Source organism: Budorcas taxicolor, chromosome 17, assembly GCF_023091745.1.
Source record: "Budorcas taxicolor isolate Tak-1 chromosome 17, Takin1.1, whole genome shotgun sequence".
Taxonomy (NCBI): domain Eukaryota; kingdom Metazoa; phylum Chordata; class Mammalia; order Artiodactyla; family Bovidae; genus Budorcas; species Budorcas taxicolor.
In genome coordinates, this window is record NC_068926.1 from 62733955 (window position 1) to 62761825 (window position 27871).

The window sequence follows — 27871 nt, forward strand, 5'->3', positions numbered from 1 at the left end:
GCCCCGTCTGCACCAGGCACCCAAGCAGGGCGCTCCCCCCACCCCAGGACCCGGCCCTCTGAGGGGGCTCCAGCAGGCTGAGTAGCAACAGGTGGCGAGGCCACCCAGGTATACACTGCACATCTCCACCACCCACAACGGGCACAGCAGCAGGTCCAGGCTGCCCGGACGGCCAAGTCTCGTTCCTGTTGTAAATAACTCATCTCTGGGTCCAGCATCAGCTGGCCCCGCCCTCCTCCAGAGGGGCCCAACCCCGTGGACGAATTTCATTGGTCAGATTTCATCCACCTCCTCAGGTGACCCGGGGACTCTGGACTTTTCTAAAGTCACATCTAGGGTCCAACTCCAGGCCCACCCTGCGGTTTCTTCAAAGGGTGGCATGTGGATTTACACACAACTAGTGAAACAGACAGCCTCAGACCCTGGAAGCTCAGAAGCCGGGGTTTTTCTCAGCTATTTCACAGGCCATCCACGCCTGCAATCTGGGCTCTTCAAGGCAAGCTGGGCTGCTGCAGAGCAGGGCGGCTCCGGGGGCCTCCCACCCCTGCTGATCATCAACAGAGCTTAGGAGGGGCTCTGCAGTGAGTCATCCGCCCTACAGAGACCCAAACAGAAAGTTCAAAAGTTTGCCTGTGTCCCAGGAACGAGCTGCAGTCTTCTCCCGATGTTTGTGGATTTCGTAGCACTAGTTACCCACTCTAGCTAGTCAAGTTCTGACTGACGAACACGGCTCACGGTGGCTCATGGGGAAGCACAGGTCCCTGCTTCCCCACCTCTGGAGGCTGGGCCACTTCCCAGCCTTTCCCTGTTCTTCGGTAGCACCTGTGATAGCCTGGGGGTCCTTTCCCAGCTCCCCACATGTCACTATCAAGCACCATCAGTTCTTCCTTCATTGGGCCTCTCCCCTTTCTTTTTTTTTCCCCACTTTTTGGCTGCAACTCAGGGCATGTAGGATAGTAGTTCCCTGACCAGGGATAGAACCCACGCCTCCTGCACTGGAATGCAGATTCTTAACCACTGGACCACTAAGGAAGCCCCCCTCTTCCCTTTACTTGCCTCCCTTTCTTTTTATCACAGGAAGCCAATCACTTAAGACTGGCAACCGAATCCATCCTCAGCCCCTTCTCGAACTCGCCGGCAGCCCCCTGTCCTGCATTCCCCGACTCTAACCCTTGCAGAAGGGGCCAGCACATGAACTTCTTGATAATCCCACCCTTGCGTGTGCATCCACTAGACAGCTCGCGCTCTGAGGGCAGGAACCTCCTTTCTGCGCCGCAGATCCACAGCACGAGGCCCTTCGTGAGCCTCTCGGTGGTGACTGAGTGTGTGTCAAGCAAGGGGGACTCACGATGCCCAGCCACTGACGACTCTCTCTGCCTGCGGGGTGAGATCGGAACCCCCAGGGCTGGCATTCTGGCCTTGAGCCTCTTAGAATACAGTCCCGATCATCCTTTACCTCCTCCTCGGCCTGCTCACCGCCACCTGCCTCTGCAGCCAAACTGGGCCCCCTCGTCCCTCTCCCCATCTGTGTGCCTTTATTCACAATACTGAACATATACCCCCACCCCCACCACCCACAGGGATGTCCATACCCCCAGGGGGCACGTGGAGGCCAGAGGCACAGGAGTCAGCTGGGGGTAAACCCAGAACACCCTCTCAGGATCAAACTGACTCAGGAGCAAGAAACTGAGACGACTGCCTTGAATTAAAGGGCTACTGTACAGTGGACAGGAATACGCCTGCCAATGCAGAGGACATGGGTTCAACCCCCGGGCCGAGAAGATTCCACGTGCCTTGGAGCAACTAAGCCCTCATGGCACGGTTACTGAGCCCACGTGCTGCAACTGCTGAAGCCCATGCGCCCAGAGCCCGTGCTCCGCAACGAGAGACGCCACCGCCACAAGCAGCCCACGCGCCGCAACCAAGAGCTGCCCCCGCTCACGCAACCAGAGAAAGCCTGTGCACACGGCAATGAAGACCCTGTGCGATCAAAATATAAATTAAACTGCTAGAAAGGCTACTTTTATGGAGTCCGATGCCGATGAACCATGAGATTAAAAACTGAGGTGTCAAAGCGCCCTTCTGCACGTGCTCGTGGTGAGGGCTCAGGAGACATTTAAGCAGCCTGCGGAGTCATCCTGTCCAAACCATAGACATGGCTGTCCACAGGGTGCTGGGAGCAGGGCTGCTGACCACACAGCTCTCTGAAGCCCCCTCCTGGCATCCCAGCCCACATGGCAGTGTGGCTCAGTGGACAGAGCGGGCCTCCAAGTACAGAGGGGCAGCAGAGGGGCACGTTCAAATCCACAGTGCTCTCAGCCTGCTCCCAGTGGCAATTCTGGGTTTTAGTTGCTCAGACACCTCACAAAGTGCAGGATAAGGAATCAATGAAATCAATGAGTATACGAAAGCCACTGCAGGGGGAGAACCTCCTGGGTGTCCCGCTGGGACAGGAGGAGACTCAGGAAAGAAACCCGCGGCCCCGCCCTGAGAACGAGGGGAGCCGGGTACTGCGGCCAGGAATCCCGGGAGCTGTGACAGGTCTGTCACTGACTCGGGCCTCCTTGCCGAGCAAAACCACTGACCTCATCCCTCCGTGCCTCGGGTTCATTCCAAGTCCTCCTCGGAGAACATCAGCTGAGCCCAGGAGCCTCCGACTCACTCCCGGGCTAGGACAGAGGCCCCGGTGGAGAAGCTTCAAAGCTTCGCGGCCCCGCCCCCAGGCCACTGCCGGCTGAAAGCCCTGTGACTTTGAACCTGGAACTGGGACAACTGGAGGAGCCCAGGGCAGGGCGGCCCCTTCCCCTGCCACCGAGGCTCAAAGCCCTGCCAAGTGCCCCGAGGCGACCCAAAGCCAGGGCTGCATGACCTGAAGGAAGCTCAGATTGGGGCGTGGCACGCCCCCGGACACGGGCAGAGGGCGCTGCCCCCATTTTACGGAATGGGACAAGGAGGCTCGGAGACATCTGAGGAGTGCACCCGGCGGCCTGGCGGAGTCGCCACCCCCACGGGGACAGCTCTGCCTGGCCACAGAGCTCACCCTCAGTCTTTCCGTAACACCCCACTGGGAGGGGAACAGCGCAGGCAGCTGTCCTTCCTTCTGCCTGTCACCACTCTCTGAAGCCCCTGTCTCCAGTGCCCTTGAAGCCATCCAGGAAGCCTGGCCACTGAGGTGCCCCTCCACCCCCACCGCTGCTGGGAGCCCGTGCTCTGGGCCTCCCTTCTTGTCTCTCCCTCCTCGGTGTGGCACAGGGAGCTCCCTGTTCTAACTTGCTGTCTGGGGGCTTGGGGGGTGTCTATTTGCAAGAGCATTCCCCCCACCACCACCACCGTGCCATACCCACTAGCCCACTGGAACATCATGACCCAAGATGTGGCTACCCAGGGGGCAGGCGCTGACCTCCACCCTTTTCTCATCTGGACAGAGGGAGGGGCCCGGGGCTCAGAGAGCTCAGAGGCTCCCCAGCCTCCACCAGAAGCAGGGAGAGGAAGCAGGAGAATCATCGGGAGACAGGCAGGCAGGCAGGGCTCCTCTGAAGGCACCAAACAGCCAACTAAAAGAGGAACAAAGAATCTCGCGCGTGATGTGGTATCGATCAGCCTGAGGCGTGCCACCACCTGTCTGCAGCTCAGGACCACAGATGGCGGACACTTGCTACTTTCTTTGCTGTTACTTTTTGAGAATACACTGACAGCGGGTTCGCCAATGTTGGCCCCACCCACGTGTGTCCCAACACGATTTCTTGAGGGTGAGAAAGGGCTGGGAGGGGCTCAGAACCCCAGGCAGCACCCTCCGGAAGAAGGATGGGCAGCTCCTGATCCTTATCTGCCATGAGTGTCATCTGGAGGGTGTGACGCTGCAGAGCACAGTTGGAACCACTCTCTGAGAAAGTCAAGACCAAAGACGAAGGGGCAGATGGGCCAAGAAAGAGCCAGGGCCAACTGGCCCCCACGTGACCTCAATGACACTTTCATTTCCCTAGAAGTCTCTATGCCATCCAGCCTTGGTTTTCCCAGTCTCACCAGTTTGAAAGCCATCTACTTGGTTTGGGGCAAGACAAAATTCTCGGGCCAGCTGAGTGCGTGTTGGCTCCTCCCTAGGAAGGGAGGGGCCCCCGATCTTGTCCCAGTCCCTCCAGCATCGCTATGTACAGAGGAGAGATGCCTTCAGCCGCTGCCCCGAGGAGGACAGGGCAGATTTCCCTGGAAGCCCAGATCCTTGCCCACTCTCTGCGCTGGGAAACCAGCCTCTTCCTGGATGGGGAGGGAGCAGATGGAGGCCGCGGTCCTCACGGCGTTGGCTAGCCAGAGTCACACTGCGAAACCGCGAGAGTGAAAAAGGAGGGAGAGACTTTGCTGAGGGTCCTTCTCAGGGAGGGAGGGACCTCTGTGGCCTGTCGGTCTCGCTGGAAGGGCTCACATGTAGGGGCATCAAGGAACAGAGGAGGAGGATGGAGGGGGGAAGACCCTGTAGTCCGCCAGCAAGAAACCCCAGAGCGGAGGCAGGGAGCCAAGCAGATAACAGGTCTCACGGGAGAACTGATCAGGGACGTCTGTGCCCCGGAGATCATGAAACAGACAGGGTCCCAGGGCTCTGCTTGGCTTGGCGAGGCTGGCCTCCCTCGATCACGCCCAGCTGGTGACATCAGAAGATGAATGGGGGGGAGGATCCACCTCAGCCCTGGTTTGGATTTTAGTGGAGGAGACATCTGGGGCTCTGGGAACCCAACCCAGCAGAGCCAGGACAGGTGACAAGAGCAGGCGCCAACTGTAACGCCCCGAAACATCACACAGGAAGGCCCCAAATGTCCTCACACCACAGTATTCCAGAATTTTGTTTGGAAGTTAGAGACTGTCTCTTTTGGGGGTGATGGTTCAGGGAGACCATTTCTATCACTCATTCCATAGGATGCTAGGTTCTGCGGTTTGCAGAGAACGCTTTCTTATTCTGAGGGGGCCAAGGAGAAGGGCCACCCACGGTGGAGCAGGGGACAGCCCAAGCCAGGACCACGGGATCTCGCATTGTGCACTCAGCCCAGCGGGGTGCTGTGCACCGCACGCGCGCGCGTGTGTTGGGGGGCGGCGTTGGCCGCACACAGCTGCCCTGGACAAGGCTGGTCTAAACTTGCCGAGAATGCACAGGACAAGAACTGCTGTGCCCCTGGCCCTGAACAGCTGCACGGGAAACTGGGGAGCCCCGTGGTTAACCAGGCAACCTTCGATCTGGACAGAACTGCCCGCTGGGGCTGCTGCCTCTCCTCCTGCCTGCCACTGCGTCCAGAAAGGAAGTGGTCACCCAGGAAGGCGGCGCGCTGATCAAGCAGAGCCGCTCCTGCCCTCTTTAACACCGCCTGTTTCTCCTTTTCTAAAACACGGGTCTCCACATGGTTACCAGAGAAGAAAGCGGGGGAGGGATAAGTCTGGGGTGAACAGATCCACACCGCTATAATATAAAAGGGATTAAAAAGGACCCCCTCGAGAAGGGAATGGCAACCCACTCCAGTACTCTTGCCTGGGAAATCCCATGGACACAGGAGCCTGGCGGCCTACAGTCCATGGGGTCGCAAAGAAACGGACACGACTGACCCACTGAGCACACGCTGTATGCTACAGGGGAACTGTGTTCAGTATCTTGTAATAACATATAATGGAAATGAATCTGAAAAAGAATATATAACTAAGTCACTCTGCTATACACCTGAAACACTATAAAGCAACCATACCTCAATGAAAAAAGAAAAATTACACACACACACACAAAAGCAGCGCGACTCTGTCCGCATCCACCCCTCCTTCTGTACCCTGAACTGTGACGTCTTCCTCTTTGGAAACCCTCCCTGGCAGGAAATCGGGGTGGGGTGGGGGGTTGCCTGTAAATGGAAGGGGTGCCTGACCTCACTCCACTGTCCCACCCCACATCCAGCTGAGACAGGAGCTGGGATGAGAGGAGTCAGCTGTCACTGGCTGTGAACAAGGACGCCTGTTTCCACGTGGAAGACACAAACTTCAACAGTCAGGCTCAGAGCACAGCCCTGGCACCCTTGCCCAACGTCCGGGTCCTCTGAGGCAAGATCCCAGGGCCGGTGCCCTCCTGAGCGCCACCGGCAAGTGTGGTGGCAGACAGTGGCAGATGGGAGGAGGTGCCCACGGCTGCTGGGGGTGAGGCAGCAGGGCTGAGCCCAGCGGCTCCGGCCAGGGAGCACAGACTCTGATTTCACAGGGCCTTACTTGTCTGCACCTACCCACCTTTTTGGTGAGACAGGAATCATAAATGGCTAAGGGTTGGCCCAGATAATCTCGCAACAGCTCTTTTAAGTCAGGAACTCTGATTCTTCTCCTTCTGGAGAAAACTCTAGAGGCAGCAGGACCAGGGGAAGGTGGGCACAGGTTCAATGAGGCAACAGAGAACATGGCAGAGACCACCGGCCCGAGGCATGAAGGCCCCAGCCGGCCACACAGGGCCCTGGATGTGTTTGTGCTTGTTTGTGCTTTTTTGTGCTTTTTCTCCTTTCACTGTGGGATCTTGGTGCTCTGAGCAGGGACTGAACCCGTGCTGCCTGCGGTGGAAACACAATGCCCCAAACACCGGACCGCCAGGGAAGTCCCTGTTTGTGCTTTTGAAAGAAATCTGAGTTAGCCTTAAGAAACTGAGAGGTTTCACCCAAAAGCCAAAATGTCTGGCTTCCCGGGAGAAGTCACAAGAGCTAGCAGTTCACGTCTGTGTTCCTGGAGGGCCACCACTGGCTCTCCCTTGAAATCCAGCACCCTTCCTTTTGGGCCTGCTCCACCCACTCATAACACCCACCAGCCTCAGCAAGTACGTGAGTTTGCCGTAAGAATGCAGTGTGAGTTTTGTAGCTGAACAACTTCGGTCGTAAGTCCTGGCTCTGTCACTTGCTGGAACTGCACCTCTTTGAGCTCAGTCCCACATCTGTAGACTGGGTCTGAAAACAGCCTCTAATATCACAGGGGTGGGAGGGGGGTTCCCCAGAACTCGCCTCCCCCTGGCCTTCCATCCCTCTCCCTGAGAGCCGCCTCACCTTCACCTCTGGTGGCCCTGACAAGTGTCTAGAAACACCACGCTGGGCACAAAGGTGACAGAAGTACAGTGTCTGAGGATTTCCCTGGTGGTCCAGCGGTTAAAACTCCGTGCTTCCACTACAGGGGGCGCAGGTTCGATCCCTGGTCGGGAAGCTAAGGTTCTGCATGCTGCGCAGCACGGTCAAAACATGACAGTGTCTGTTCCCACAGAGCGCTGAGTGGGAGACCAGCATAATCGGGGCCAAGGGGAAGGAGCAGGGTTTTTTCCTTCCCAGGCCCAGGGTGGAACAGAGGCAGAGGTGAGACGCAGCCAGGCAGAGAGGGCCGGACCTCAGAGCACAAGTCCCAGCTTGGGGAAAGAGGGGAGCGGGAGGTGCTGTGGAGTCTGGACGTACCGGGGCAGACGGCAGGGCAGGGGGAACGACAGGACCAGGCTCGTGTTGGTGCATCAGCATGTGCAGGGGAGCCCCGAGGGAGGTGGGGCACGCCCGAGGCGGCCGGGGAGCCTCAGTGCTCTACATAAAACTAGGCGAAATCCAGGCGACCTGGTAACTGAACGGGTGTGAGGAAAGAGAACAGGATGCCTCCCACGTTTGTTTCCGGCAGGCGGACGGGCCATCCACCAGATGAGACAGGGCGGGTGGGAGGAGGGGCAGGGCTGCGGGGAGGAAGGCGCATGCGAGGGTCAGGGTGACGGGGGCAGGTGACAACCTAGGACAGGCAGAGCCACGGGGCTACCAAGCCTGAGGTCTCTCTTTTCCCCTGGCCAAGCTGCCTCTGAATCTCTCCGGGGCCCAGGAAGCAGAGCTTTGGGAACGAGCACGCCTGTGTGCTCTGGCTGGGGGCGGGGAGGCTGTGCACTGCCTGCAGCCGGCTTGGGGAATTCTCGGGGTGCTCAGCCCTCCCTTGCCCTGCTCCCCAGGGCCCAAGTCCAGCCCTGGGATCCAAATAAGAGCCAGCTCCATCCCCCCAATGGCTCCCCTCCGGAAGAGGGGCCAGATCCGGCGTGTTATCACAGGAACCAGGTCCTTCCTGTCACACAAGCACATGGGCTCACCGCTGGGGCCAGCAGGCCCGGGACACTGAAATCTCAGGCCCCACGCTCTTGTGGAAAAGCCCTTCAAAACGGGCCCTGGGCTCCACCCTGGCTGAGCCAGGAAAGAATTTGCCCCAACAGAGGCTCTACACCTGACTGGGTGTTCCAGAGGCCGGCCCCACTCTGACTGCCATTCCACCGAGGAACCAAAGGTTAGTGGCTGTCAGTGGTGGCCTCGTGGCTCAAGGCTGAGTTTGATGAGCCTGTAAGATCCACCTGGGATGCCACACGGTGCCAAAGCAGAGCCCATGAATTCACCATCACACACACAAAGCCTCCTCCCTCTGGGCCTTTGCATTCACAGCACCAGCCGCCTAGACCACCCTCCTGTCTTCTTTACCACGATAAATCCCCAGAGACTCCTCAAGACTTCAGTTTCCTCTTCTGCAACCCGAGGATAAAGAGGATCCGCCCTGCCTACCTAAACAAAAAGGAATGCATGGTTTTTATTCTGGAGAGTGGGGGGTGGGGTGGGTGCCTCTTTTGTAAGAGCTTCCCAAATCTTAGTGTGGAAAAAAAGCATTTTGGAGGGTGAGGGGATTCCAGCTTTTTCATTTTCCCCCTTGTACACAAAACAAAGTAGAAATAATATAGATTAAAACTTCAAAAGTAGTTAATGAGTAGAACAAGGAGGCACAAAAATATCCAGGCAGGAAGCAAGCCTATTTACAATGAAGAAGCACACATAAATTAAGGTAGTCTGTCGTTTTCATATGAAACGTTAAAAAAGAAAGTCAAACATGCACTTCATGGGTGACGCTGTTGAAAGAGAGAAAACAACACTTATTCGGGGATGGACACCCCACAAGGTACAAGTCTTACAGCACTCTGTAAGAGATTCCCATATCTTATTATAGAAATCCTTGTGATTTATATAAACAATGAAAGTGGGGGGCTTTTCTAAAAGTCAAGACTCCAGTTAAAACACACATGTTAGGGACTTCCCCGAAGGCCCAATGGTTAGGACTCTGTGCTTCCAGTGCAGGGGGCACCAGTTCGATCTCTGGTCGGGGAACTAAGATCCCACATGCCACATGGCACAGCCAAAAAATAAAAACAGCAATGAGAATGATGAAATAATTTTTTTTAAAGAAATATAAAATAAGTAAATAAATAAACCACATCAAAGAGTCAGTTTAGAGTACCATTTCCTCCAAGAAGCCCTCCATGACTACATCTCCGGCATAGAATTCCAAGCTCCTCTCCTTTGAGTTCCCAAAGCACCGTGCATAACCCCTACGGGAGCAAACTGGCAGAAACTGTCGGCCGGAGTGCCTAGTTCCCACCAGTCTGTGACAGTTTACCAGTTTATCGAGGGCAGGCAGGCTGTCTCCATCCATCTTTACCTCTTTGCCTCCAGCAGAGCCATGCCAACCCCGTCCATCACCAAGACCTGCTCACCCCCGCAGTCCATGCCACTCCTGGCTTCAGTGAGCACTCACGACCCGCCCCCCACTGCCAAGCACAATGGGGGGTGGGAGGGTGGCCTGCACAAGCAGCAGGGCCCCAGCCCTTCCTCCTCCTCCATCCCAGGAAATCTCCCTCTACTGAGATCTAGTTACCACCACCCCCCCAAAACCGGCATCGCTCCTGCCCTTTAAAGAAAAAAAAAAGAAAGAACAAAATCAAACGAGCACCACACAGGACTCTGTGGCCTGAGCAGAGCAGCCCCTGGTGGGTACTTAAGGCTTCAACTCACTGTGTGGCCAGTCTGGCTTCCTCTGTGGGTGCAGGAGGGCAAGTCAGGAGTTGGGGCTGGCCAGCGGAAGCAAGGCAGCTGGCCTGGGGGGAAGCTGGTACCCGGGGCAGCCGGGCCCTGGGGTGGGTGGGCACTTTCACTTGGCGCTGGAGGGCCGGGGAAGAGGAGGGCAGGGAGGAACAGGGAGGACCGCAGCCTCCATGTCCTGCGGACCTGCTCCTGTCTGTCACACCTCTTCCCGGGGGACAGAGGAGGCAGGAGGAGACAGGAGCTGGAATGTGCTGATTTTCTGAACCCTGGGCCGCTGGAATGTGTTAGCAACACCAGCCATGGGGCTCTGTAGCTGGGGCAGCTGATAGCATCATTGATTATCACCACCCAGCACAGATGAGACAGCCAAAAAAGCACGCAAGGATTAGCGATGCAGAGGGAAGCCTCACAGGCAGGGGCAACTTGCCAGCGAAAGAGAAAAGACGACAGGTTTTTGGAAGAGAAACTGAAAGAGAGGGGAGGGAAAAGATAAGGTTTTGCAAACATTTTTGTTAATTTCTTTGAACTTAATATACTCAACAAATCCAAAAGGAGGCAAGAAAAGACGAAAGAATTCAGAAAAATAGTAGAGGGACTTCCCAGGTGGCTCAGCGCGAAAGAATCCACCTCCCGATGTAGGAGACAGGAGGTCGATCCGTGATCCGGGAAGATTCCACATGCCGCAGGGCAACTAAGCCCGCGCGCCACGAATATTGAGCCCGTGCTCTAGAGCCCAAAAGCCACAACTCCTGAAGCCCACAAGACCTAGAGCCTGTGCTCAGCAACAAGAAGCCACCACAACGAGAAGCTCACGAATCGCAACTAGAGAGTGAGCCCCTGCTCGCTGCAACTAGAGAAAAACCCATGCAGCAACGAAGACCCAGCACAGCCAAAAATAAAAAAATAAACAAACATTAAAAAACAAGAACAAATGGCAGAAACACCAAATAAGTGGCAAGATCGCAGACTTACACTCAATCATGCGAATAATTATTTTAAAGGTTAGAAGGTCTATATGCTTACAATTAAAAAGTAGAGATTGTCAGATTGGATAAAAATGCAAGATTTGAAATAGGATATTTATAAGAAACACTTTAAATAAAAAGACACAGATAAACAGTTCCTACCAAGTTGACAAGTATAAAATGATCGGGGAAAAGATACCACACTCATACTAATATCAAGAAAGTTAGAGTGGTTCCGTTAATACCAGACAACATGGACTTCCAGACAGGAATATTATTAGAGATAAAGACCCTCCATGACGATAAAAGGTCAATTTGTCATGAACATTCAATAGTCTTAAACACACATACATCCAATAATTGAGCTTCAAACTAGATGAAGCTAAAATTGCCAGAAATGAAAAGAAAAAAAAAAAAAAGATAAATCCACAATCATAGCTGGAGAATTCAACTCTCTAATTGGAAAATAACCCAAAAGACTTCCCTGGTGGTCCAGCGGCTAAGACTCCATGCTCCGGAGATGCAGGGGTCTCAGGTTCGATCCCTAGTCAGGGAACTAGATCCCACATGCTGCAACTAAGACCCCGGAGCCAAATAAATTAAAAAAAAAAAAAGGTATGAGCACTCCTTTGGTGATGATGAAAATGTTCTGAACTGGACAGAGCCAATGGCCACACAACCTGTACTAAATGGACTAGATACCATTGAATTGTGTCCCTTAAAGTGGTTAATTTTATGTTATGTGATTTTCACCTGGGCTTTAAAAAAAAATGAAGAACATGTATATAACATGCATGCCTATATATTTATAAATATATAGAAGATGGGTGGGAAAGATACACACCAAACTGTTAAGTTATCCCTGGAGCGGGAGGAAGGACTTTCACTTCTGTACCTTCCTTTTTCTTTGTTTTTACAATAAGGATGTATCTTCTCTGACACAAGAACTTTTACAAAGTAACAGTATCAGACACATAATGACATCAGAAAGATCTGTAGAAGAAAACAAGGCCTGAAGCCACACTGTGGCAAGTGTGTGGTTCTAGAAAGAAGACTAGGACCCCAGATACACCCACAAAAGAGGGCTAAAAAGAGAGGGAAACAACAAAACACAGGCTTGTTCTGCTACTAAGTGTCCTAGGCAAGTGCTTTCTCCTTGGAGAATTTCAGTCTGTCACTCTGTAAAACAGGTGGGCTGAACCTCATAAGTCATTTTCCAATGTTTTTATGTTTATTTTCAAATTTTTGAAAAACCACAAAACCCCTTTTGTGATTGCAGCCTCCAATGGAAGCTCAGTATATAAACAAAGTGAGCAGCTCCGATGGAAGAAGTAACAGGCAGAAAACCCCAACCATGGGAGTGGGTGGCATCCTAAGGCCCCTTCCACTCTCGAAGTGTAGGAGTCTAAGAAAGACTGAATCGGCCCAGAACCACAGGGAAGGGAGTGGCCACTCGTCACGCCCAGTAGAACATTTGGAAGAGAAACTTTCACAGGCAGTAGAAGCAACAAGAAGAGAAAGGGCAGAGCTGGGATGAAGCCCAAGCTGGTGAGGAGGAAAGGAGCTGCTGCCAGCAATGCCATCAACAGCCCAGGACCACACAGCCCAGGGTCCCCCAGAGGCAGACAAGCTGTGACATCCCTGGGCCCACGCCTCTGCCCGAGGTCAGGCAAACAGATAACAGCTGGTCCCAGGCCAGTGTTCCCGCTGCACTAAGGGTGCAAACAGGATGTTTAGGGACAGATGACCACAAGGGATCACAGGGAGCGTGACAACCGCCTCCAGGTGACCCCCAGCTTTCTTGTAGCGTCAGCACACCAGGCCAAAAAAAAAAAAAAAAACTTCAAAAAAAACTTCTGGTGCAGCTCTCCAAACAAAGCAGGGTGAGGATTCTTGGAAAGTTCAAGACATATCAGATGAAACCACCTGAGGGGTTGAGACAGGGAGGAAGCAAGGCCACCGAGCTCGGTAGCTCCCTCGCCCCCAAGATGTAGCTAGGCTGGCGCTCCACCAGATGGTGAGAAAACTACACGTCCACTTGTGGGGACAGAAGACTTTCCAAGGTGAGCAGCAGGTGGCCAAGTGAGCCCGGGGGTGAGGGCACCAGGTCGTGTCCTCGAGGCACGAGGGTCGTTTTCCAGGTGCTGTGGTTGCTCTTCCTTCACACCCACCCCAGAGGGGCCAGCCCGATTTGGCTGTCCTGCAGCTCAACAGTGCTGAGAACCCACCCAGCCAGGACAGGGAGTCCACGGGACACACGGTGAATCCGGAGAAGACCAAGTGCAGGCTGTGTGGGACACGCCCATTTCCACCCTTAGAGGAGGAATGTTTCTGGAAACAGAGGGCAAGGAAAAAGCCTGGCCAGGACTCTCTGAGCCACTCCACACCCTGAATGAGGGGGGCCTGGGGCTAATCCAATGTATCAACTGCCCCTAAAAGGGCAGAAAGGCAGGCAGGGGGCAGCCCAGAACTAAGCCCACTCCACTGACAAAAGCCAGTTTCCAGCCCAGAAACTCTCCTGTTCTACTGCTACTAGGAGCCTCACTGGCCTGGATCCACCCTGGGAGGCCTTGTAGATGCTACTGAGCATCCTTCATGGCCTGCCTTGGCCAGCGTACGGCCCGCGAGTTCCGGGAGAAGCCCAGGGCTGACCTCAGAGCGCCTCTCAAATTTTCGCCTTACATGAGCAATCAGGATAAACCAAGCCACCAAACAACCTCCTCCCCACCGCTTCCTCCTCAAAGCCACCAAAGAGGCTAGGGGAAGTGAGACGTCATATAACCAAAACCCAACCTAACGCCACCAGTGCTAGGACTGACCATTTCATTTGCAGAGCCCCAAACGTGCATCAGTCACCCTACAGGGCCACGACCACTCCTCCAATCACATCGCCGAGGGAGCTAACAGAACTCAGGGTTCCTCCTCCAGGCCCTGGCTGAATGGCCGTCCAGGGCTCTGAATGCCACCTTCAAGGCCACAGCGGACTCCGGCAACAAGCTGTGAAAGCAGGCGGAAAAGTGACCGAGAAAGCCAAACCCCACCCTGCCCCTGTGACCCACGATTAGATTATTCCATGGATGAAAAAGAACCATCGTTACCATTTATTGAACACCTTACCGCATTTCAGGAAATGCGCCTGTTTCACAGATGAGGGGATTGAGGCTTGGGGTATCAGGTGACCTGTCCAGGTCACGCAGTTGGCAAAGGGCAGCATGGATACAGAGCGGGGAGATGAGGGGCTGATGGGGGACCCTGCGTTCTGACCCGGGCCTCCGGGTGGCCTCCCCACCTGCTTGAAACCCAGAGGGCTTCACACTGATTCTCCAGTGGAGGCAGTGTTTCGATGGGGGATCAGCGTCTTGGTGGGGGTCTGCAGTTCAAACCCATTTCATCATTGACCACCGTTAAATACTTCATAGGGTGGGACTTCCCTGGCATTCCAGTGGTTAAGGAGGGTTTCACCTTCCAGGGCAAGCAGCGTGGGTTCGCAGGCAGGCAGCCTGGTCGGGAGGCTAAGACCCCACGTGCTTCGTGGCCAAACGACCAAACATAAAACAGAAGCGATACTGCAACAAATTCAATGAAGACTTTAAAAATGGCTCACATAACAACAATAACAACAAAAACTTAAAAAAAAAACTCATTAGGCAACCACAGAGAGAACCGAGCCACGTTTGGAGGTTAGGGACACTTGAACGGCAGGTGAGATCCCTGTCCTCAAGGGGTTTACAGGGCAGAGGGGGAAACACAAAGGAAAAAGCCCAATGGGCACAGATCTGTGAAGTTACAGGAAAATGGGAAGGTCCAGAGGTTGGCTAGTTTTAACTGTAAAGAAAAAAAAAAACTTTCCTAAAAAAGTGCCTGCAACTGAGACCTTAAAGAGAGAGAAAGGAGATGGACAGGTCAGGGGGCTATTTTCTGCTACATGGACAAGGGTCCAGACCCCAGGTAGAGCTAAGCCCTTGGAGTGGTGAGAAGTCAAATCTAAGTCACAGAATGGAGTTCAAGAAATCCCCTAGATTTGGCAACTGCGTGTTTGCTGTAAATGGAGGACAGGAAGAGACCATTTTTAGGGACTTCCCTGGTGGTCAAGTGGTTAAGAATCTGCCTGCTAATGTAGGGGATACGGGTTTGATCCCTGGTCTAGGGAAGATCCCACATGCCACAGGGCAACTGAGCCCGCGAGCTACAGCTGCTGAAGCATGCACGTTTAGAGCCCATGCTCTGCAACAAGAGAAGCCACCGCGACCAGAGGAAGATCGGGAGCAGCAACAAAAACTCAGGGCAGTTAGAAATAAATAAACAAAATTTTTTAGAAAGAGAGCATTTTTGGAACTTTTCAAAGCAGGCCTGCTGCAGGCAAGAGAGAGAGCCGCTGTGAGAGCCGGGCTGTCAAGTCCAACCCACCGGTGCCAAGGAGGATGGGCGTGCAGTGTCACCAACTCCTGAGTTTCCAAAAAAAAAAAAAATAGCCTATGGATTTTGAGGTGCCATCTCCTGATACTTTCAATGCTGGCGTCTAATTCTGAACATGTTTAAATACCATGAAGGCTGAGTGACACGGGTCTGCAGGCCACATGCAACCTGTGACTTCCCATCCCTGCCTTCAGGCTTCCAGCATTGAAGGACCAAAAAGAGAACCGGCTGGAGCACTCAAAGACCTGAGACCAAGCTCTCGCAACATTATCTGTGGTGACACTTGGGAGTGTCCCCTTCCTCTGTGCCCCGAGCTGCAGTTTAGCTTCCCCATTCGTAAAATGGGGAAACCACAGCTTACCCCAAAGGACTTCTGTCAGAATCATCAATGGCGATGAAACACATAAACATGTTTTCTAAACTGTAAAATGTTGCAGAAACAGTTTAACACAGGTCAAGAGAAGGGAGGGGACAAAAACAGAGCTGACAATAGACTGAGGCGGCAAAGAGAGAGTGAGAAGGAAATGAGTTGGATCTTTGCTGGCTTGCAGACCGGAAGAATCTGGACAATAGAATCCACGTCAGGGGTGGAAATATAAATTTAGGCATCACCAGCATTCAAGTGATAAAACAGGTCACGCAAGTAGATAAACTGACCTGGATACCTAGGAGAGAAACAGGGTGCCCAGAAAAAGCCTTCGCAAAAATGCACTGGTGTCCCCCCAAAAAGGGATCAGAGAAGGAGGTAGCGAAGGAGGCGGGGCGGGGGGGGGGGTGGAGGGTGGTTCTTCGGAGAATGGGGGATCTTCACAGCAGCAGAATTTAAGGAAGGGAGGGGGAAATACGGCTGCTACAGAGTGGGACGCTCTCTCAGCCAAAGAGAAAAACGTGGAAGAATGGCCCGGGCTGCATTGAAAAGAGAACAAGGAGGAAACTGAAGAAGTCAGGAGAGGGATTTCTCAAGAGGTCCAGTGGTTAAGACTCTGCTTTCCAATGCACGGGGTGTGGGTTTGATCTCTGGTTGGGGAACTGAGGTCCCACATGCCACAGGGTGTGTCCAAGGAAAAAATTAAAGAAGAGAAAAAGAAGTTAGGAAGGACAAACAAGGTCGGGGTGGGGGGAGAAACCAGAAGGAAAGCGGATCCAGGTGTATCTATGGATAGGTCACATCCAGGCACGGATGTCGACACTGATGGGAGATGCTGGGGGGGCGGGAGGCGCCCAGGGAGTTATATGACATGTTGAGGTGGGAAGAGGGGGGTGCAGTGAATAACAGACAGATGTCTCAGAGGGTCTGTCATCTGTGTGCTGAGCACTCCCACACCCACATCACTTGGCCTCCCAACAACCAGGGAGGCAGCCTCAGGCTCAGTTTACAGCCCGCTTGCTGTAACAGGGTCTTGCTGTTGTTGCAAAAAGCATCCGTTCAGAAAGGCACCCAGACCAGTGTCCAGGGGAAGAGTCCAGCGAGCCGAGGATCCCCGCAGTGAAGGGAGAAGAGCTCCCCGGAGGCCTCCGCCCACCTTGCTCACACTCACCCCAGGCTCCACTCTCTTCCCAATTGGCCTGTGTGTGACTCGCTCTCCCCAATGAGAACACAGAACAGAACGTGGCTGTTTCTGCCAAGCGCGTTCTGAATAAGCTGCATTCCATTTCATTAAAACAATTACCTGAGTCCCAGCCAAGAATTACATAAAGCTTCCTCCCAGCACCACCCCTCCCCACCCCCCCCCACCCCGCCCATAAAACACACGCCATTCTGCTCCTCGAACAGGCGGTCAGGTCGGACCTGCGGCTCTGAGACCCCCCAGCACGACCCCGTGATCAGGACCCAGCGGCCAGCCTCGGGGTCCTTGCTTGGGGAAGGATAGACAGACGTGAGACTCAGAGAAGACCCTCGTGTGAGGCACTCCCCTAAGGAGGGCTGACGGGCTGCTAAATGCTTCTAGTGGGCACCAGGGGCCCTCTGAGCCACGGGGGCCACCGATGTGGGAATCCGGCTGTTTCTCCCACAGAGACGGGAGGCCCGGTGGACGGGCTCTGGAGTCAGCAGAAAGCAAGACAGGAGGGCCCTGGAAGTGGGGATGCCACGAGCGGGAGCCTCAAGTCTGGAGACTCGAATGGCCAAGAGGGGCTGCAAGCAAGCGCCTGGGGCCACTCCGGCCTCCACTGCCCACCGGCTATGGTGTTCCTTTGGCCACAGATAAGAGGTTCTCCTGATGTGAAGCGAAAGGCATGTCATCCCCTCCCCCCAGGCTCCAGCTGCCCAGAGGCGGCTCTCTGCGTCCCACCCAGGCCACCCCTTCCCAACTCCCGCTGGAGCCCGGCATCTTGCTTGCCTGGACCGCAGTCTGGTTCACATCGCCACACTCAAAATAACCCCAGAGGCTCCCTCCACACCAGCGATGCTCGTTGCCTCTGCCAGGCCCTGTCACTGTGTGTCCCGGTCCCCGGCGGCATCACCAGTCACTCCCAAGCCAGGCCTGCCTGGCTCCTGTCTCTACTCACCCGGTCTTTCCACCACCTGCGTCGGAGTTACGGGAGGCTGAGAGTCACTCGGGTCAATCACAGGTAGGCAACTGATGCCCATCCCTGATGGAATGACTCCAAGCCCGCTGTGGAAAAGCAAGGTTTTCTCACCTTTTCCCCCCCAACTCTTTATCATGCAAATGTATAAACATGCAGAGAAACTGAAAGGCCACTGCAGTGAGCACCCACATGCCCTCCACCTAGGTGCAGTCACAGTTGATGTTTGCCATTTTTTTTGTACACACATGCACAAGTTTCCTCTCTTTCCCTCTTTACATATACACACAGTACATACACATCCTCCCTACGTTTTCTACTACACCATTTAAAACTGCGTTGCAGACATGGTGACACTTCACTCCCAAATACTTTCGCCTGCACCTAACAATAACAACGTTCTCCCATAAAACCACAATCAGACGAGAAATAAACATTAAGAGGCCATCTTTAAGGGGAAACTGGGCCACTGGCATTATGCTGGGCCTGGTCATCCACATGTTCTGCCTGCCCCTGGCCCAGCATCCATGGCCTCCCCGGAGAGGCCAGCCCTGAGCCCCACTGGTCAGGCCATCAGTCCATTAGTTGGGAGACTTCTCTGGCAAGAATGGACGCTTGAGGCCAAATGTGAGGCTCCCAACAGGACTGCAACTGAAAAGGCAAAATGGGCCTGGGAGGCCATAGGGCTCCAGGCCTATCCCAGGTCAGGAGATGGTCTCTGGACACTTATTTATTATATTTTACTTCATTATTTTTATTTTGGTCACACAGTGAGGCATGCAGTTTCTTAGCTCCCTGGCCAGGAACAGAACCCACGCCCCCTGCAGTGGAAGCTTGGAGTCCCACTCACTGGGCCATCAGGGCAGTCCCCCGGCCACCCCTTTGAAGCTGTTGGTTTGTCAAGATTTCCGGGAAAATTCAACTTCCTAATGCTTTCTCCTCCTCCCTCCCTCTCACAGGATTCCTCAGTTCTCCACCTGAAGGGTTTCTGAGGATTTCTTCCTCTGGAAATGGGCTGGCTCCAAGCAGTAGCCAGGTGCAAACACCTAAACAAAGACAGGAGAGTGTACGGAGCTGGGGGCACAGAGGGCTTCTGACTCCAACCCCAAGGAGGAGAAGAGGGGGCGCGGAGCCTGCCCGGGTTCTCAGCGCCAGCTGCGCTGTAAGCTCGCAGCTCTGTATGAGGCTAACCGGTGAGTGGACAGGGGATGGTGAGAGGGAAGGGAGGTCCTCCACCGAGCAGGAGACACTGCCGTTAAGCGCCTGGCATCCTGTCCTGAGCATGGCATCCTCGAGAAAGAACCAACGAGACGCAGGAAGCCACAGAGAACAGGAAAGGACGGACTGAAGAGAAAACGAGGGGACACCCCTGGCAGACCAGGGTTAAGACTCCACACCTCTACTGCAGGGGACACGCGTTCACTTCCTGAACTGGGATTCCCGCGTGCCGTGGGGTGGTGGCCAAAAAGAGAGAGAAGAGACTGGGGGTGTGGGAAGGGCGGAAAAAGATTTTAGCAATCTAGAAACAGAGACCAATCAAACCAGATCCAATCCAGTATCAGACACAGACGTGGAAAATGGGTTACAAGATTTAAATCCCAGCCCTGCCACTCATGAGTTATAGAACTTGGGCAAGTGGGCCTCCATTTCATCATCTGTAAAATGGGTGGCAGTAATAGTAACAGAACCTGCACCTCGTAGGGCCAACATGATTCAATGAGACAATGCGGGTAAGGTGCCCAGCCCAGGGCTTGCACATAGTAAGTGCTCAATAAACATTACGGAAGAGGTTCTGCAAACACTGTATAAAAAAGCAAAAGTGTTCTACGGCTGTGATCATGAATGAAGACACTGAGACCAGGACAACCCAGGGGAGGGCTGGAACGAGAGTGAAGTGGAAGAGAGTTTTTCTAGTCTCTGCCCTTGGAACTCGGAGAAGGCAATGGCAACCCACTCCAGTACTCTTGCCTGGAAAATCCCATGGACGGAGGAGCCTGGTAGGCTGCAGTCCATGGGGTCGCTGAGAGTCGGACACGACTGAGCAACTTCACTTTCTTTTTTCACTTTCATGCATTGGAGAAGGTAATGGCAACCCACTCCAGCACTCTTGCCTGGAGAATCCCAGGGACGGCAGAGCCTGGTAGGCTGCCGTCTATGGGTTTGCACAGAGTCAGACATGACTGAAGCGACTTAGCAGCCCTTGGAACTAGAGAAAGACCTCAGGGAAGCTTTGGGAAGTCAGTACCCTCAGGCATGAGGATCCTGGGATGTTCCCTCAGGGGGACTCAAACCCACAGTGACAGGGCTCTGGCCCGCAGCAGCCTGAACCTCTCCCCACCAAGCTCTGGCTGCCCAACGGAAAGGGCACCTGCTGAAGAACCAAACACACCAGGGTCTGAGTGCGCACTCTGCACCTCACTAGCACACAGCCGAGGAGGAGATCTGGGGCTGACGCAGGGCCCCCCGAGGAGCACACCATCACTCCACGGGCCACCCCTGCCACAAGCCCAGCAGCTGGGTGCCCTTGACCCTGCCCTAACACACAGAGGCACCATAGATGGGCGAGCCCAAAGTCCAGACTTCCCATGGAAACAGAGAGGCTCCGTAGCCTGGAATGCCCCAGGCAATTCCCCTGCTCCCCAGTACTCCCCCCTCCAAGGACAATGAGGCACTGTGTTCCAGAGGGTCAAGACTGCTGAGAAGCTGCAAGGAGACAGGTCCAGATCCCAGTGGCAACTGGGCATTGCCAACAGCTGGCTGCTCCCCCTGCGAGGGATGGGAATGGCAAAGCTATTGAGGCCTGAACCAGCCTACCTACTGCTACCCAGACCATACGGGACGATGGCCCCAGGGCAGAAGTTTAAAAGGTACTCAGCAATTACTCAGCAGGCCCCATGGCTCATTCCCCTGGTTGATTACCAAGCACTTACTAACTCTGTAGGGCTTTCCCCGTGGGGCTTAGCCGTAAAGAATCTTCCTGCAGTGCAGGAGAGGGTAGTTTGATCCCTGGGTGGGGAAGATTCCCTGGAGGAGGGCATGGCAACCCACTCTAGTATTCTAGCCTGGAGAATCCCCATGGACAGAACAGCCTGGTGGACTAGGGTCCAGGGGGTTGGAAAGAGTCAGACATGACTGAGCATGCATGCATGTACTACCTTATTATGGAGATGATCAGGTCTGGAAGTGGATCGACCTGGGTTACAATCCCAGAGTCCCCACTGAACTTTCCTGACTCGGATTTCTGTGTGCATCAAGCAGGGATTAAACACGTCCCTCCAGGAATTGCTGTGATGATACCAAAGAGTGCTGAGTAGGATGCCTGGCTCCTATCAAACGCATGTGATCACTATTAGCCCCCAGCTGTGGTCACGGTCCCCATCCCCCCACCGCCAAGTGCACTAAAAAACGTGAAGGAGGGGCAAGCAGAACATAACCAGAGTGCCTCTCCGTGTTGTGAGAACTCTGTCCAGGAAACTCCAGCCAGAACTGGAACACCGAGAACTCCCAGCCAAACCAGCATCTAAACAGTAATGAGGAAAGCCACCAGCAGCCACCCCATAGCACACAGCTGACAGAACACACAGGGAAGGGCAGGACGCTGTGTTTACTTACGGATTTTTGCCCAAAGAGCTGTAACTTTGTAACTTATTAAACAAAGCATGGTGAGTTTGTCACTAAGAGCTACAGAGAGGGGAGGGGTCCCCAATTTTTTTTCTTTTAGACCAAAAAATAAAAAACAAAGTCACAGCACACACTCTGACCCCTCTAGACTTGCCACAGGTCAGACTCTTGTCTTTTAGGACCCAAGAGGCTCACAGCTGACAGCACTCTCAGGAGAAAAATAAAAACAAGAAGCTTGGCCTCTGGGTCCAGCCTAACTAAGGAAAACAGCTGACGGGCAGGGTGCTGAGCGGCCATCCAGACAGCTGATGGGGGCTGAGAGCAGAGGCGAATTCCTCTCTCCTCCTGCATGCCCCATTCCGCCCACCCCAGGCTCCAGTCAGTCAGCCAGGCGTGGCTGGCCCCCTGGGAGCTTAGGCCAAGGAAGCCAGGCAGCCCAGATTCAGACAACTGAGGAGTCTCTGGGGGGAGGCAGGAGAAGTAGTTACAGGTGGCAGCCATCACCTCTCTGAGACCCCGTCGTCATGAAGAAAGGCCTCACGGTGCACAAAGCTGCAGATGTAGGCGCAAGGGGTTGGGCTTCCAGTCATGATTTTGTCAGCTTACGACTGTGCAACCTTGAGCAAGTGAATCAACCTCTCTTAGCCTCAGTTTTCTCCATTTGTAAAAGGCCGGCAATACTGATAGCAGGGACCCCTAAGGGGCTCTTCAAAAAGAGTTACTGTGAAGACAGGACAGTTGAGGTGCAGGGAAATACTCCAGGAACAGCAAATCTAAATTCCTACAATCTGCTCTGCCAGGACACTTTCTTTCCTTTCAGAGACGAACTCAGTTTCCTGGCCCTAAATGGAAGACTGTCAGAGGACAGGAATTCCGGGCTTCAACAGGGAACTCTACAAAGACTTTCTCAGTCCTTCAAACAGCACGGGGCCTGTCTGGAAGCAATGGAACCCACACCAGCATTTCAGAAACTGTGACTCTGCTTGTGAGTTCCCAAAGGGAAAACATTGAGACTTTCAGATCCTGATTCGAAAAATATCCCCCAGCCTCCTTTCGGTTCAGTTATTTTTACGTGGAAAAAAAAAAAAAAAAAAATACCTGCCTGGAAGCCATGCCAAACTTGAGTGTGCTGGAAAAATGGGTGCCAAGCCTGACCCAAAGACAGAACTATGCTTGGCAGCCATTGTACTCTGCAAAACAGGCAGGACTGCACAATCTCCCCAGCTCCAGGATCTTGGGGGTTAGGGGGTTGTGGAGGCACCCTGATTCCTGAAGAAAGCTTCTGGGAAGCAGTCACGCCCCAATTCTCCTCCCTGTTCCCTTGGAAGTCCAGTGCCTACAAATAACCAGTCTTAACTTAGTGCCCTGTGCAGCTCAGGGGAGGCCCATCAGTCCTGTCTGATGAATCCACCCCTAAGAGCTTGAGACAGAGAAAGCATCAGCGGTCACACAAGCCACCCACAGTCCACAGAGGGAAGACAAGGCTCCTACAGAGAAGAAACTTTCCTCCCCCTCCTCAATTCCCTGGCTCAGGCTTTCCAGCTCCAGGCGTGAAGGGGAGGGAGGGAGAGTGAATCCTCCCACTTCAGGGTTCAGGGTGCTCAAGGCATTCCTAGAACCCCCAGCACCATTCTGCCCAAACTCTAGATGAAGGCTGGACTGAAAAAAATAGTTTGGGAGCTCCAGTCACATGAAAACAGTAAAACTCTGTTCTGGGCATCCTATCCTTACCTGCGTGGCTTCCCGCAAGGTACTACCAGCCTGGACAAGTTCAGAGATGGCCATACCTCGGGGGCCCACTTCCCACCTCATTCCCCTGGCACTTCACCAGTCTGTCTCCCCAGCTTACGCTTCTAGGATGAGGCTGGTCTGTGATACGAAAGCGGAGAGGCTGGTCCACTGAGTGGCCAGGGCAGTGAAATGGACCCAGGGCCTTAGTGGGGCAGAAAGGAGCCTTGTCTTTGTGAGGATGTGGTCACGGAAGCTCATCCCTAACCTGTGAATCTGACCTGTGAAATAAAAGGGGTAGTAGACTCGGAGGGGCTACCCTTGAGGTGCCGGATGTCCGTCTGTGAAGTGGGGGTGGTCCTCCAGGGGCTGGGAGCAGGCCCCGGCTGCGCGATCAGGCAGCTGATCCCCAAATTGGGTGTTCCAACTGTGCGATGGGGGTGGGGGAGCGCTGTGTGAAGTGAGGGTCCCGCAGCGGGGGAGGTGGTCAGGTCCCCGGCAGTGGGGGCCCGTCCCTGAGGCGGACCGGGCGGGTCCCTGACGAGCAAGCAGGTCCCTGAGGCTGAGCTGGGAGATGGGGGTGGATCCCCGAGGTCGGGGGGTCCGGAGGTGGGGCTGTCCTCGAGGCGAAGGGGTGGCGGCTGTGAGCACGGCGGCCGGCCTGGCCTGGGACTCAGGCCCAGCCCGGGATCCTGTCCCGCCGAGCCGGGACCCGGGCCGCAGCGGGTGGGATTCAGCCCGCCGCTCGCGCGCTCGCTCGCGCCCGCCCCGGCCCGTGGGCCCGGGGCCGCGCGCCCCTTGCTGCCTTCTCCCTCAGCCCCTCCAGTCACTCACCGAGGTCGTCCATGGCGGGGGAGCCGCGGGCGCCGGGAGCCGGCTCGGCGTCGCGCTCGCTGCCCGTCCCGGGGCCGCTCCTCGCCGCCGCGCAACTTTTCCGCCGCGAGCCTCGGCCAGGAACGGAGCGCGCCGCCGCCGCCGCCGCGCGCGCCCGCGCCCGCCGTACGGCCCGCCCCCGCGAGCACGCGCGCCCCCCCCCGGCCGCCCCCGCGAGCACGCGCGCCCCGCCCCCGCCGCGCGCTCCGCCCGTGGGGGGCCCCCGCGAGGCTGCCGGCCCCGCCCCGTGCGCACGCTGGCCACGCCCCCTCCGCCGACCCGCGAGAGCGCGCCCAGCCGGGGCGGCTGGCGCCGCTGGGCTGGGCGGCGGCGCCGCCTCGTGGCCAAGCCCGCAGGTGGGAGGCTCCCTGGTTTCCGGTCCTCTGTCAGTCTTTCTGTCTCACGGTCGCATGCTTGACTGTCTGGCTAACATATCCATCCGCCTGTCTGGACGCCTCACAATCTCACCTGTGTCTCTCCGTCCATTGGTCACTCACTTATCAAACCGCTGTTCACTGGAGAGTCAGATTTGTCCGCCCGTCCATCTACGTCCATCTTTCAGTAAGTTGCCACCCCACCAAAGAAGACCGTAAATTAGTACCAGGTACTTCTTGGAAGGAAAGTTATGACCAACCTATATAGCATATTCAAAAGCAGAGACATTACTTTGCCAACAAAGGTCTGTCTAGTCAAGGCTATGGTTTTTCCATGTATGGATGTGAGAGTTGGACTGTAAAGAAAGCTGAGCACAGAAGAATTGATGTTTTTGAACTGTGGTGTTGAAGAAGACTTGAGAGTCCCTTGGACCGCAAGGAGATCCAACCAATCCATCCTAAAGGAAATCAGCCCTGGGTGTTCATTGGAAGGACTGATGCTGAAGCTAAAACTCCAATACTTTGGCCACCTCATGCAAAAAGTTGACTCATTGGAAAAGACTCTGATGCTGGGAAAGATTGGGGGCAGGAGGAGAAGGGGACGACAAAGGATGAGATGGCTGGATGGCATCACCGACTCGATGGACATGGGTTTGGGTAGACTCCAGGAGTTGGTGATGGACAGAGAGGCCTGGCGCTGCGATTCATGGGGTTGTAGAGTCGGACACGACTGAGCGACTGAACTGAAGGCTGGGGATGTTTGAAGGACCTTTCCTGGGGTCACCCTCTGGATCTGTGGCAGTGCAATCTCTCAGCCCAGCCTTTGAGGCCAGATTCAATATTGTCAAGGTTTGTTGTTGTTTAGTCACTAAGGCGTATCTGACTTTTTGTGACCCCCAAGGACTGGAGCTCTCCAGGCTCCTCTACCCATAGAATTCTCCAGGCAAGAATACTGGAGTGGGGCCATTTCTTTCTCCAGGGGAATCTTCTCTTCCCAACCCAGGGATCAAACCCACTCTCTGGGGTCTTCTGCACTGGATTGTTTACTGCTGAACTACCCAGGGAAGCCCATTTTCAAGGTTATATATTCTTTAATTTTACACATATCCATTGTCCCTAGAAGGAGACTTCCAAAATTCTGGGCAGAGCAGAAAGGACCCCACCTTAGACCCTAAGGGAAAAACTACAAGGAGGTTACACCCAGTGCTGGGCATGGTTTCCTGAAACACCCCACTGCACCCCGGACCCCAGAGGGGCTTTGCTCTCACAGACTCAGAAATCATGTGATAGTACCACCTGCCTTTTTTTTTTCCCCACCTGCCATGTATTGAGTCCCAGCACTATCAATAGAATGAACAGGCTGTGAGCTGGGTGCTTTCCGTGCTTTCTTGCATTTAATTCTGACCACAAGCCTAGGAAATGACCACTAGTATCCCCTTTTTCAGTTGGAAAAGTTAAGACCAGAGAGATTGAGTTACCCGAGGTCACGGAGCCAATAAGTGGGAAGACTGAGATCTGAACCTGAGAAGGCCTAGCTAAGGCCTCTGTAGGACACCTGCTACTCTGCCAGGTGAAACTATCGTCCTTAGACCAGTCCCACAGCATACACGTGTCCCTGTTTCGAAGGTCTCAAACCCTTTTCTTTTTTAAGGTGGATCCACTATTTTTTAGTACTTATTTATTTATTTGGCTCTGTTGGGTCTTAGTTGTGTCATGTGGGATTCTTCGTTGTGGCTCTCAGGCTGTCTAGTTGGAGTGTACAGGCTTAATTGTTCCCTGGCATGTGGGATCCTAGTTCCCCAACCAACGTTCAAACTCAAGTTCCTTGCATTGCCAGGTGGATTCTTGACCTTTGAACCACTGAGGAAGTCCCTCAAACCTTTCTTTTCAAAGCAATATTCCCTGGAAAGGAAAACATCAATTAAGCCAGCAATTATGCCTTTGGTGGGTAAAGTTCTAAGGAGGGGCTTCCCTGGTGGCTCATTCGGGGAAAAAAATCTGTCTGCAACGTGAGAGGTGGGTTTGATCTGTCAGGAAGATCCCCTGGAGAAGCGAATGACTACTCACTTCAGTATTCTTGCCTGGAGACTCCCATGGACAGAGGAGCCCAGCGGGCTACAGTCCATGGGGTTGCAGAGTCAGACATGACTGAGTGACTAAGCACACCAACTTGAACGTTCTAAAGAGAACTGAGGCTTTGCGGCTCAGTGCTGTGACCTTGGACATTCAGTCCCTTACCTGGGATTTCCTCCTCTCGGGACTCCCATCCCCAAGCCATCAGTCTTGGTTAATTCAAACCAGGTTTTCTCATACTTCCTCAAGATGAACTGATGTTGCCTCTCCTCGATACCCAGACTGGGGTCCATATGGCACTGTTCTGGATTCCCATTGTAACTTAAAGGGAAACTTTCACCATATCCAGAGCCCTTGATGTCCTGCAAATAAGGAGGAGCCCTTGATGTCCTCAAATTCCTTTCATCAGGAACTCACTTGTGTGTGTGTGATCAGTCACTCAGTCATGCCCAACTGTTTGTGACCACATGGAGCTCGCCAGGCTCCTCTGCCCATGGAATTTTCTAGCAACAATACTGGAGCGGGTTGCATTTCCTCCTCCAGGGGACCTTCCTGACCCAGGGATCTTACCCGCATCTCTTGCTTCTCTTGCATTGCAGGCAGATTTCTTTACCACTGAGCCACCAAGGAAGGGAAACCCACTTAGGTGGCACCAACTTTAACTTTCAAATGAAATAGCATGTCTACAAAAGGAAAAGTCATGACGTCTACATCATAAATCTGAAGAGAACCTTGCAGAAGCTTCTGTTGGCAGCTCATGCCATCGTTGTCATTGAAAGCCCAGTGGACATCAGCATCATTTCCTCCAAGAATACTGGCCTGCGGGCTGTGACGAAGTTTGCTGCTGCCACTGGAGCCATTCCTATTGCTGGCTGCTTCACTCTTGGAACCTTCACTAACCAGATCTAGGCAGCCTTCCAGGAGCCAAGGCTTCTGCTCGTTACGAATCGCAGGGCAGACCACCAGCCTCTCACAGAAGTCTCTTCACCTGCCTTCCATTGATCTATGTGACACAGACTCTCCTCTCTGCTCCGTGGCCCCAGCCATCGCGTGTGACAATGGAGCTCACTCAGTGGGTCTGACGTGGTGGGTGCTCGCCAGAGAAGTTCTGCGAATGCATGACACCATCTCCTGTGAACACCCTGGAAGGTCATGCCCGATCTTTCCTTCTATGGAGATGCTGACAGTGATGGAAAAGGAAGAGCGGGTGTCAGCTAAGAAGGTTGTGACCAGGGAGGCATTTCAGGGTGAATGGACCGCTCCAGCTCCTGAGTTCACCGATGCTCAACCTGAGGTGGTGGACTGGTCCGGAGGTGTGCAGGAGCTCTCTGGGCCTATTCCACAGTTCCCCATGAAGACTGGCCTGCAGCTCCCACCACTCAGGCCACTGAATGAGTAGGAACAACCACTGTGGTTGTTGAGGAATAAC

The 27871-nt window shown here is 54.2% G+C and overlaps 1 protein-coding gene and 1 pseudogene across 5 annotated transcripts in view; one reads left to right on the forward strand and one right to left on the reverse strand.

Moving 5' to 3' along the window:
• The window catches only part of PXN (paxillin), a 42837-nt gene extending 18766 nt beyond the window's left edge, over nucleotides 1–24071 (reverse strand). For all 5 annotated transcript variants that reach the window (XM_052655136.1, XM_052655139.1, XM_052655138.1 and 2 more), the window contains exon 1: nucleotides 23957–24071. In XM_052655136.1, coding sequence (XP_052511096.1) covers nucleotides 23957–23969 — 13 coding nt within the window. In that variant the 5' untranslated portion in view covers nucleotides 23970–24071. The remainder of the gene's footprint in view (nucleotides 1–23956) is intronic.
• LOC128062110 (40S ribosomal protein SA-like) lies at nucleotides 23968–27870 on the forward strand (annotated as a pseudogene).
• Nucleotide 27871: the final 1 nt, after the last annotated feature.